This window comes from Trichechus manatus, unplaced genomic scaffold, assembly GCF_000243295.1.
Source record: "Trichechus manatus latirostris isolate Lorelei unplaced genomic scaffold, TriManLat1.0 scaffold00216, whole genome shotgun sequence".
Classification (NCBI taxonomy): domain Eukaryota; kingdom Metazoa; phylum Chordata; class Mammalia; order Sirenia; family Trichechidae; genus Trichechus; species Trichechus manatus.
Genome location: NW_004444152.1, coordinates 1984728 through 1996929, shown reverse-complemented (window position 1 = coordinate 1996929; position 12202 = coordinate 1984728). Strand labels below are relative to the sequence as shown.

The 12202-nt window shown below is 56.0% G+C and overlaps 1 protein-coding gene across 1 annotated transcript in view; it reads left to right on the top strand.

The window, feature by feature from the left end:
* The first annotated feature begins 976 nt into the window (after nucleotides 1–976).
* Nucleotides 977–12202, top strand: part of KCNN4 (potassium calcium-activated channel subfamily N member 4) — a 15264-nt gene continuing 4038 nt past the window's right edge. Inside the window, exons 1-5 of the mRNA XM_004388778.1 lie at nucleotides 977–1529; nucleotides 4800–4895; nucleotides 6245–6672; nucleotides 9095–9230; nucleotides 11864–11974. Of these exons, the coding sequence (XP_004388835.1) occupies nucleotides 1356–1529; nucleotides 4800–4895; nucleotides 6245–6672; nucleotides 9095–9230; nucleotides 11864–11974 (945 nt within the window). The 5' untranslated portion in view covers nucleotides 977–1355. The remainder of the gene's footprint in view (nucleotides 1530–4799; nucleotides 4896–6244; nucleotides 6673–9094; nucleotides 9231–11863; nucleotides 11975–12202) is intronic.

Genomic DNA, 12202 nt, shown 5'->3' with positions numbered 1-12202 from the left:
AGTTTTGTGTCACCGCCTGTTTGTGTAGTTTTGTGTCACCGCCTGTTTGTGTATTACCCTGCATATATTGTGTCTGTGTAGCCATGCGTGTTGGAATATAGCGTGTGCTGTGCTGCATGTGGGTATTGTATGTGGCGTTTGTGTGCGGCTTGTGGGCGAGAGGCTGTGGGCATGTTTTACTCCGTGTGCTGCGTTTGGCCGTCCGTGTCCATGTTACCTATGGCCCGGGGCATCATTCCAGGATGTGTCTCCTGCGGTGAGCCAAAATATGTCAGAATGTCTCACCTTGGGCATGTGTTGCTTGGATTTCTGTGTGTCTCTGTCCATTGTAGGTCTCTGAGTGTGTCCATTCATATTGTTCTGTGACTATAAATTTGAATCTCATTGTGCACCAGGATGTAGTGTGTGTCTGGGTGAATAAATGTTTATTGTGAATCATCCTGTGTACTTGTCTGCCTGATTCGCTGTGTGCCATGTGCTGGGTGTGTGGGGACTGCCATGGGTGTGTCCCTCAGTGTTGTGTGTCTGCCCATGTCGAGGTCATTCCACGGTTGTGTAATGTTTGGGACATCGTGAGTACATTGTTGACGTAGGTGTGTTGTGTGTGACATTTGGGTAGCACTGTGCCAATGCATATTGTGTGTCTGTGTATCACTTGGGGTATGCTGTGTTCATGTGGCCATGGATACGTTTGGGTGTGGTCGTTGGCACAGAGAATGCTGTGCCAATGTTGAGTGCCATGTTTGTGTCTGTGTGTAGACAATATTTGGGTGGCTGTGGGTGCCACAGGACACGCTCCTCCTTGCTGAGTGTTGGTGTGTGTCACACCATGTGTGTGGTATCTGGGTGTGGCTGTGGCTTTCAGAGCTTGTCGGGAGTTGTGAGTCACCCTGTGGAGGTTGTGTTGTGTGGCTCTGTGTGTTCGGTTTTGTCTCCTGCAGTGTGAGGATTTATCACCCGGCGCTGTGTGTTGTGTGGTGTCTGGGTGTGGCCAAGAGTAGGTGTATATCACACACAGTGTAGATAGACCCTTGTGTGTGACAAAGCCCACTGTGTATCATTGTGTGTCTCTGTCCACGTGGATGGACGTCTCTTCCTTGCTGTGTCCCGAGACACACCCTGGTCCCTCCTTGGTCTGGGAAGGGGGGTTGGGGAGCCACCCCTGCCCAGGGGCGTCCCTGGCCCCTCCCCGCCCAGCTGGGCAGTCACCACCCCCCAGAGGGCACAGTGTTCCACAGTGCCTCAGAGTCAAAGCCCCAGAGGGAGCGCAGCAGGCTGACGACCTGCAAGCCACTGTGGCTGCCCTTTGCGGGCTTTGAGGTGGGGGACCCTGGGCGGGAAGCTGGCTGAGCCCCATGACCCCGGGGGCCATGGGCGGGGAGCTGGTGCCGGGCCTGGGGGCCCTGTGGCGCCGAAAGCGCCTGCTGGAGCAGGAGAAGTGGCTGGCGGGCTGGGCGCTGACGCTGGCGGGAATTGGCATCCTACTCATGGTGCTGCACGCGGAGATGCTGTGGTTCGGGGGCTGCTCGGTGAGTGGAGCCCCGACGCTGGGGCATGGGAGGCAGGGGCCAGGGCTCCTGGGTGTGAGGGAGGAGGGGCTGGGGGTCTGGACTCCTGGCTCTAAGGAAAGAGGGAGCTAGGGGGCTGGACTCCTGGGTCTAAGGAAAGAGGGAGCTAGGGGGCTGGACTCCTGGGTCTAAGGAAAGAGGGAGCTAGGGGGCTGGACTCCTGGGTCTAAGGAAAGAGGGAGCTAGGGGGCTGGACTCCTGGGTCTAAGGAAAGAGGGAGCTAGGGGGCTGGACTCCTGGGTCTAAGGAAAGAGGGAGCTAGGGGGTTGGACTCCTGGGTCTAAGGGAGGAGGGGGCTGAGGTCTGACTCTTGGGTCTGAGGCAGGAGGGGCCTGGGGGCAGGAACTCCTGGGTCTGAGGGAGGAAGGAGCTAGGAAATCGACTCCTGAGTCCTGAGAGAGTTAGATGCCGGGAACCCACTCTGCAAGAAAGAGCAAACAGGATCACAGTGTCTCAGTCTTTGAAGGTGTTGAAATGAGATGACTGAAGTTCCAGGACCCCTGGAGTCTCGAGTCTCCCAAGAGTGGATTAGGGCAGAAGTAGCCCAGGTTTGGTGAAGGGAGGGTGGGAAGAAAGACTTATTCCAGTAGGCAGAGTTTCCTCAGTCCTTACCGAACCGCCAAGGTTTACCCATTACCTCAGCGGCAAAGGGCAGAGCCCTGAAGAAACTGACTGAGAGTGGAGGTGGGAAATGGAAAACAAGCTCACCTCCTTCCATCTCCCACATTAAGGGGCTCACTTTCCTCTAGAATTGATACGCTACTTAGTCTGGGAAATAATGGAGAGGTGGGTTTATAGTAGCCTGGACTCCCGGTTCTGAGGGAGAAGGTGCTTAGAGAGTCTTTGGGGATGAGGGAGCTGCCTTTGAGGATGGTGGTGAGGGCGGAGGAAATGGACGGGTGAAGCTAGGATGGGTCTCAGCAGGTTCCAGCACATTTCAGCTCTGGTCAGGGCAGTGATGGCAGCAGACATGTGGAGGACAGAGATCACAGTCAGGGGTTCATGGGGAGAGCAGAATTGCTCAACAGGATAGGAGGGTTTGGAGACCTGTCTGGGGCGAGAGCTGAGAATGGGGCTGGAGGGGGGCCTGGTTTGAGGATTCATTGGAAACGTTCCTCGGGGACTGAGGCTCAGGCTGGATTTGGGGATGGGAGAGAGGTGGGCAGCTCTGAAGTGCCACATGGAGGTCAGTGCAGGCTGGCTTCCTCTGGCCAGGCTGGCAGAGGCAAGGGCAGAGGGCGCTGAGGGGGTGGGGCCGCTTAAGTTCATGCCAACAGGAAGCATGGCCTGGGCCTGCTTGCCGCTCCCATGCTCAGTACCCACCCAGCAGGGGAGGTGGGGGCATGGTGCCCTGGCACATGTGGGGGCACAAGAGTCCTTCCCGCCCCATCCTCCCCCTCCCCCTTCTCTCCTCTCATTTCTTCCTTCCCTCCACTACCTGCCAGGCCTCTGTCTCCAGCACCGGGACCTTGGGGACGCTGCAACTCTCTGAGCCTCAGCTTCCCCATCTGTAAATGGGGACAAGGGTCGAAATACATGACCCTTAAGGTTTTCCTCAGCCCCCTCTCTAGGGCTGCCTTGGTAACATCCATGTCCCCTCCCCACCTCCATCTCAGCGTAAGGGACTCATTTTGCAGGGACGCAGACACCTGCTCGCCAAGGGAAGGAGCTGGAGGGGAGGCGGGTGCCAAACCCTGGGGGCACATAGGGATACTGGCACCAGTAGGGCGGAGGGAGAGGGATGAAGAGAGAGACAGAGAGGCAGAGACTGACAGAGACAGAGACAGAAAGAGACAGAGAGACAGACAGAGAGAGGAGGAGGAGAGAGGAGAGACCAGGGAACCCACCAGTGAGAAACACTCAAAACCCAAATAGAGACAGAAGCAGAAACATCCCCAGAGATCGGGAAATTCAGAGCCAGGGATAGGGGCCAAAGTGCAGACAGGTCCAGGATTTGGGGGGTAGAGGAATTGGAAAAGTAGAGAGGACCACAGAGAAATGAATTGCATCGGGGGTAGTTGCGTCTAGTGGGGTGGAGGTTGGGACTCACTAAAGAAAGAGACACTGAAACTGGGAGCTGGAGACTCATAAAGGGGGTGGGAGAGGGCTGGGGACAACAGCCCCATTGTTCAGGGTGGGGGGTAGTGGGGCAGGCCCCCTGCAGCAGGAAACGGGCCCTTTTCCCCTGCTTAGAGGCGGGGCCCTGGCCAGGCCAGGGGAGCTAACATCAGTCTTAGAAGAAACAGGTGTTGGGCTCAGCATGGGAGCCCAGGTGGCCCCCTCCCCCTGACAACACCGTCTTCCCCCACCCCAGCCACCGGCAGGGCCCCCTCCCCCTACCACTTCCTAGAGAATCTAGGAGTACTCCTTAAAAAACCCACTGGCGTCAAATCAATTCCGACTCATAGTGACCCTATAGGACAGAGTAGAACTGACCCCACAGGATTGACTGGTGGGTTCCAACTGCTCTAAATCCCACCCTCCAGAATTCTAGATTCTTCCAAGGTATTGCCATACAAAGAGAGGAAAATAAACAAATACTTCTTCGTGGTTTCTGGAGGCCCTGTGCTTCCAGCCAGATCTGCCCTGGACTTTCATCCAGGAGAGACGGCAGGAGGGAGGGGAAGAGACACAGGGGGAAGGACTGAGGGGGCCTCTCTGAGCTGGGGCTGGGGGTCTCAGGGACTCAGCCCCCTGGATGAGAGCAGGGCAGGGTGTCATTCATTCCTTGGGGACTGCATGATAGTTTCTAGGCTCCTCTGGAATTGGGGATGGGGGAGATGAAATCAGTTTCCATGGCAGGACTAGCCGGGCAAGAAAGGAAGGGGAGGGGAGGGGCATTCTCTAGAGGCCAGATGTCTGTTTCTAGATGCCCCCTCCCCACCTTATCAGGGCTGAGGAACTATTTTTGGTGGGAAAGGGGGCTGGGGAATTAAGAAGGAATGGGAGTTTCAAGACTCCCCTTCAGAGGTGTAGGTCTTAGGAAAAGAACTGAGGAGGAGGGTGGACACTGGCATCTGGGACAGTGTTGTCCTCTTGGGAAGAAAAGGTCACTCTCCCTGGGGACCAGATGAATGTTTTGAGACATCGAGAGGAACTGGTGTAGGTGGGGAAAGAGGCTAGGACATTGGGAATTGAGAAGGGATGGAAGTTTTGAAGGAAGGGAGAAGGAAAAGACCAGGTGGAGACCTGGAATCAATCTCACTCACTTTTTCTCTCCCTCCCCAACAGTGGGCGCTCTACCTGTTTTTGGTTAAATGCATGATCAGCATTTCCACCTTCTTGCTCCTTTGCTTTATCGTGGCCTTTCATGCCAAAGAGATCCAGGTAGGACAAAGCCTGCCTCTGAGCCCCTTCCTTGCTCCCCACAGCCCCCACCACACCCTGTCAGCTCACACTTTCCACCCTTCTCCTCCTCCTGGGCTGCGTAATGAGGTTCCTCCACCTGGAGATGTGTCCACACCCTTCCCCATCAGGATGGGATGAACTACAGACAGACAGAGAGACAGAGAACCACCTGGAGTAGCCCCAGCCTTCCTGCACCTGCAGCCCCCAGCCTCCCCTTGCACACTGCCCAGCCCTTCCAGTTCCCATATTTCCTCTAATTCCACCCCAGGGATCTCTCCAATGGCCCCAGGCAGCCTCACCTTGGGCCTCACCTCCCAGATCCCTGGCCTCTATCCCTTATTCACCATCAGTCCCAGACCCAAGGAGCCTAAAATCCCAGCGATGTGCCCACAGGTCCTTCCCCACTCAGGACCCCACCTCTTTGCCAATCTCCCCCTAGACCCAAGAAGCCTTCTCATCCATAGCCCCCTCCCCACAATCTCCCGAGACATTCAACTCCCCATTTCCCCCATCCCTCCCCATCCCCCACATCCCATCCCCCAAGTCTCCAGATCCTGTTGCCCCACACCTCTTTCCCTGTCCCCCCCGACCCAATGCCTTCCCATATGAAATGTGGATTATTGGCCAGGCATAGTAAAGCCCACTGCAGTGTCTAGGAGATAAGAAGTGCTCAGTAAAAAGTACACATTATCATTAATAACAATCATTCGAGCAGTTAAGTAACCTGGGTTTGTAGCCCAACTGGGCCGGGAGCAAACCCTTTACCCTCTCTGACCCTCCGTTTCCTTCTCTGTAAAATGGGGTAAAAATCGCATAATCTTATTGTGTTGTGACATTCACTGAGTTACTACATATAAAGGGGACAGAGTGCGTTAGCCTGGTACATCTAATGTGCCTACTAAATATTAGCTATTGTTATTGCTAGTACTATTACTATTACAATTACTACGCTTGCCCCAAAAGGCAGGCGTAGGAGGGGGCTCCAGGGAAGTGGAATCTGAGCCCCACCGAGGCAGGGAGTTCTGTCTATGTCGTTCACTCCGTATCCTCAGCACATGGAACAATGCTGGGCACACAGTAGTCGCTCAATAAGTGTTCATGGGCTGGAAGTTCTGGAAGTGGACTGAAACGTGGGGGGCAGGAAGTGCTGAGAGATGTCTTCCTCCGCCTCTGCCCCCTCTTTCCCCCAAAGCTCCCCAACCCCACGTCCCTGCCCTATCTTCCTCCGGGCCGGGGCCAGCGGGGCCCCCTTATCTCGCGGTGCAGGTGGGCTGGCCGTCGCCTGACCTTCGCCTGATCCCCGCTCCCTGTCGGACCCCTCCCCGCAGCTGTCCATGACCGACAACGGGCTCCGGGACTGGCGCGTGGCGCTGACCGGGAGGCAGGCGGCGCAGATCGTGCTGGAGCTGGCGGTGTGCGGGCTGCACCCAGCGCCTGTGCTGGGACCGCCATGCGCGCAAGGCGCCGGCGCGCCGCGTGCGGCAGAGCAGACCTCGCCTCACTTCCTGGGCCAGGAGGAGGCGCTGCTGTCGATGGCCATGCTGCTGCGCCTCTACCTGGTGCCCCGCGCTGTGTTCCTGCGCAGCGGAGTCCTGCTCAACGCGTCCTACCGCAGCATCGGCGCCCTCAACCAAGTCCGCTTTCGCTACTGGTTCGTGGCCAAGCTGTACATGAACACGCACCCCGGCCGCCTGCTGCTCGGCCTCACGCTTGGCCTCTGGCTCACCACCGCCTGGGTGCTGTCCGTGGCCGAGAGGTGAGAGTGCTAGAGTCCCTGGAGCTGCAGCCAGCCACCCACTGCCGCCCTGTACTGTGATGCAGATTGGGAGCCAAGCAGTGGAGAAAGCTCACATTTTCCACTCTCCTCCTCCTGGCTGAGGTCTGTCCACACCCTCATCCATGGAGTGAGGAACCAACGGGCCAGCCCCAGCCCTTCCTCCACCTGCGGCCTCCCGTCTCCTGGCGCACACACAGACCCTTGGAAGCCCTTCCCTTCCGGCTCCCGGGCCTCCTCTGCCTCACGTCTCCAGACATCTGTTCAAGCTCCAAACTCTGCCGCTGGCACCTGGCCAAGGGTTGCATCCGCCTGGGAAGAAAGGGAGCCTTTTCTGAATTAGCACAGAGCAAAAGCGTAGCAAGTGGGGAGGAGATTAGAGAGGGGCATTTGCTCCCGGGGGCAAGTCTAAGCGGACACCAGAGGAGGCTGGCCAGGGAATCACGCCCGCCTTCTCCCGTCGATGAGGCCAGCGGGAAGGGGGTGCAGCCTTAGAGATTGCCCCTAGGCGCTCGTTACCCTCGCTAGCCTCTGGCACAGGGACACTGTCGATGCTAGATGTGACCCTGGAAGGGGAGTGACTGAGGGCTGCTCTGGGAAAGAATGCGGTCCCTGGGTGACACAAACGGTTTGCACTGGTCTACTAACCTGAAGGTTGGAGGTTTGAACCCACCCATCAGGGCCACGGAGGAAAGGCCTGGTGATCTGCTTCCTTAAAGATTACAGCCAAGAAAACCCTATGGAGCAGTTCCATTCTGGAGTACATGGGGTTGCCATGATCGAAATCGACCTCACAGCAATGGGTTTGGTTTTTGGATTTTTGGGGTAAAGAATTCCCTGCAGGGATTGGGATCCGATTCTAGGCTGCCTGGTAGACACTGTGTGACCTGATACTGGCTGGATCTATACCCTCTCAGGGCTTCAATTTCTCTCTCCGAGAAAGAAATCGGGACGAGTCTTAGCCAGTGGTTCTCAAAATGTGGTTCTGGCACCAGCAGCATCACCTGGGAACTTGTTGCAAATGCAGATTCTCAGGCCCCACCTAGATCTACTGAATCAGAAACTCTGAGGGGTGGGGGCCACAACTCTGTTTTAACAAGCCCTCCCGGTGATTCCGATGTCTGCTCATGTTTGAGAACCTCTGGTTTAGTGCAGCTGGCCAAGAATGAGAACATCTGGCTTCAGGTCTTGCCTCCAGTTGTCTGTGTGACTGCTCACCCTCTCTGAGCCTCAGGTTCCTCATCTGCAAAATGGGTGTCAAATTCCATCATTTTTAAAGTCTCCCTGGCAAGTTTAATCTTTTGTGATTTGTCAGTTCTTCCACCTTCCAGGATCTCAGTTTCCCCAGTTGGGAAATTGGTCAGGATCAGGGTCGATGAATGATTCTCATCTGAAAAATGGAAGAACAGGGAGGGAGTCAAAGTCCACAATCCCAAGGTCAAAACCAAACCAAACCCATTGCCGTCAAGTCGATTCCGACTCATAGCAACCCTATAGGACAGAGTAGAACTGCCCCATAGGATTTCCAAGGAGGGACTGGTGGATTTGAATTGCCAACCTTCTGGTTAGCTGCCGAGCTCTTAACCACTGCGTCACTAGGTCTGTAATCCCAAGGCAGAAGTCCTCGAACTTGATGCACTTGGGATGGGGGGGAGGATGAGTAGGAGGGCCTGTCAACAATGCAGATTCAGGGCCCACCCCCAGAGATTCTAATTCAGTGAGTCTGAGGTGGGGCCCTGGAGTCTCTGGGTGGCACAAGATGTGTAGCCGAGAGGTTGGCAGTTCGGATCCACCCAGAGGCACCTCGGAATAAAGGCCTGGCAATCTGCATCCATAAAGATTACAGTCAAGAAAACCCTACGGAGCAGTTCTTCTCTGTAGCACATGGGGTCTCCGTGAGTCAGAATCAACTGGATGGCAAAGGGTTTGGTTTGGTTTTTAGTTTCTATAAAGTGAGGGGAAGGGAGGGTAGAGTCCCACCAAACCTTTTTAGTCCCAACTTTTTCATTCTGATAGGGCCACCTCTAGGCCACAGAGCAGCTTTGAGAGGATTAGAAAAAGGTGCTCCTTCCACTGGGTGGATACAGCCCCTGTCAGGGCCTGACAAGTGGACCTTGGGCTGGGTTTTTGTCCCGTTCGCCCCCTCAACCACGCACTTCAAATCTGACAACCCTAGACAGGCTTTGGAATTGGCCAGACCCAGGTTCAGATCCCACAGCCCAGAGAGGTTGAGCATCTTGCCCAGGTTGAACAGCAAAGGGAGGAAGCCCAAAGCTCAGAAGTTATTGTTTTCTGGGGTGGTCTAGGTGCTACCTGGGGCCATGGAGGTATATTGGGGGGAAGGGTAGTAAGCATATGGAAACCCCCAGGGCGGGTTTCAGAACTAACCCACCTTTCCCCATAGGCAGGCTGTTAATACCACTGGCCACCTTTTGGACACGCTGTGGCTGATCCCCATCACATTTCTGACCATTGGCTATGGGGATGTGGTGCCGGGCACCATGTGGGGCAAGATTGTCTGCCTCTGCACTGGGGTCATGGTGAGTACAGCCCCCTCAGGGATCCTCTGCCTATCTCAAACTGCTCATCCCCTGGGCCTGAGGGGCCTATGGAGCCAGCACAGGCTCCCAGGGACACCCTGAGAAACTCAGGTGTCCAGACCCCTCACCTCCATAGCCTACTGCCTTTCTAGGACCAAGACATCCAGCCCCACTTCCCCTTTAAGATTCAAGAATCCAGCCCTCTGTTCTTGCTCTCTCCAGAGCCTAGGACCCCAGCCCTCATCCTTCCGAGGGACCCAGGCCACCGACTTCCCAGCCCCATTTCCTTCCAGAATCCAGGATTCCAGTCCCCGGCCCCATCAAGGCTCAGGCGCCTGGTTTCTCAGCTCTAGGCTCCTCCAACCAACAATCCAGCAGCTGCTGTTGAGTCAATTCCAATTCATGGAGACCCTGTGTGTGTCAGAGTAGAACTGTGCTCCATAGGGTTTTCAGTGGCTGCTTTTCTAAAGTAGATCACCAGGCCTTTCTTCCAAGGCACCTCTGGATAGACTTGAACCACCAATCTTTCCATTAGCAGCTGAGCACATTAACTGTTTGCACCACCCAGGGACTCCTAGGCTTCTCCAGGAACTAGGAATCCAGCCTCCAGCCCCCAGCCCTTGTAAGTCCATAGAATCTAGTCATCGAGAGCATGCCTGGGTTCAAATCCTGCTTCTGCCAGTTCCTAGCTGGGGGACATTAGGCAAACCACATAACCTCTCTGTGCCTCAGTTTCCTCATCTGTAAAATGGGGATGAGTACTGGTGTATTCCTCATGCGGTTGCTGAGATCAAATGAGTTAAACCATGTAAAGGGCTTCAAACAGTGCCTGGCACATAGGAAGTGCTCAGGGAATGGGGAAGGGGGAGAGTTGTGATGTTATGGGTCCTGGGTACCCAGCAATTGTGCTCTCAAGGACTAAGGCAGTGGCTCTCCAACCCCAGACTCTAGCCTCCTCTCCAGATTCTGCCTCCTCCTGCCTCCAGCTATCCACCCCCTTCCTTCTGTGGACCCAGGCATCTGGCTCCCCCCACCCAGCGCCTATCCCCCTCCAGGACCCAGCACCCAATGCCTTGGCCTTCACTTCCCCAGGAGATCTGGTCCCCTTCAACCTCAGGGACCCAAGCCACCAGCCACCAGCCCTCAGCCCTGACATTGTCCCAGGACAACCAAAGAAGGACATGTTGAATCCTCAAGCCCTGGGCCCACAGGCGATGGATGGGGTACCAAGGAAATGTGCTCCCCACAGTGGTGAGTCTTGGGGGCTAGGGAAGAGCGGCAGAGACCCAGCCTGGGAGACACTCCGAAAGGGTCAGTGACCCTTGTTTGACAAAAGGAGAACTTGAGACCTAGATAGAGAGAGCAGTTGGCACTAGAGCTCATAGGCAGCTCCTGGCCAAGAACTTCCATAGCTCGATGGAATAGAAGAGCTACATTTTGTCGAGCACAGACTCTGTGCCAGGCTCTGTTCTAACCACTTTCCAGGGGTTAACTCGTGGAATCCACGGAGTAACACTGTGAGGGCATGCTCATTTTACAGACAAGAAACTGAGGCACTGAGTGATTAAATAGCTTGTTCGGAGCTGGAGTTGGAACCCAGGCAGTTCCCAAAGCCAATGTTTCTAACGATGCAAGTGTCCTGAGTGGTTAAGAGCAGAACACCTGGCGTGGAGAAGCGCTTCAGAGGAAGAGCTATTCTGACCCGAGGAGAAATGAACAGGCATCACAGAGTCATTGGGATTTGATCGGGCAGGACTGAAGAGGTCCCTGGGTGGTACAAAGAGTTTGCTGTCGGCTACCAACCAAGGTTGGAGGTTCGAGTCTACCCAGTGGTGCCTTGGAAGAAAGGCCTGGTGATCTTCTTCCGTAAAGACTACAGCCAAGAATGCACTATGGAGCTAAGCTCTACTCTGTAACAAATGGAATGAGTTGGAATTGACTTGCTGGCAACGGATTTGGTTCTTTTGTTTTTTTTGAAGGCTTTAACGCCTTGGGAGCAGGAAGGGAGGAGGGAGGGTGCTTGGACCAAGGTGCTCAGGCAGATGAGGCAGACTGTGGCCAGGGCTGTGAGTTGTCTGGGAGGGAGGTGGGCCAGGAGGCAGCAGAGAGCAGAAGGCCTTGAACTCGGGGCTAAGAAGTTTGGGGCAGTGGGAGCCTAGATTAGAGGGGGGGTGGCAGGATCATAACTGGGTGTTAGGTCCCTCTGGGGTCAGGATGGGGACAGCGGGAGGCCGGAGATGGTCTGGGAGGGATAAGACGGGGCCAGAGCTGGGGCAGAGGCCCATGAGGGTGGGAGAAGGGCAAGGGCACCCTCGGTGATTAAAGAGGCAGGACCTGATGACTGGCCAGATGTGTGAGGAAGGGGCCCTGCCCCCACCCAGGACCAGCCCTCCTCCCCTCCTCCCCTTAACAAAAGTGGGGTTCCGACAGTGTGAACACAATGCACTGGATGTGGATTGGGACATACGTTCCGATCCTAGCCCCGCTGCTTCCGAACTGTGGGACCTTGGTCCCCTCTCTCCTCAGTCTGCTTGTCTGCCAGTTGGGGACGGTCATACATGTTGGAAGGGCTGAAGGAGAGCTAGAGTGCAGGGCTGGCCCACAGAGCCCCACAGCGCCTGCTGTGCCCACAGGGGGTCTGCTGCACAGCCCTGCTGGTGGCCGTGGTGGCCCGGAAGCTGGAGTTTAACAAAGCGGAGAAGCACGTGCACAACTTCATGATGGACATCCAGTATGCCAAAGAGGTGAGGGGGGGCCTGCAGCACTCCAAGAACACCGCCTCCATCAAGGGCCCGGAAGCCAGGCCTTAGCCCTTCCTCCCTCAGACCCAGGAGTCCAGGCCCCCAGCCCCCTCCTCCCTCAGACCCAGGAGTCCAGACCCCGGCCCCCTCCTCCCTCAGACCCAGGAGTCCAGACCCCCGGCCCCCTCCTCCCTCAGACCCAGGAGTCCAGGCCCCCGGCCCCCTCCTCCC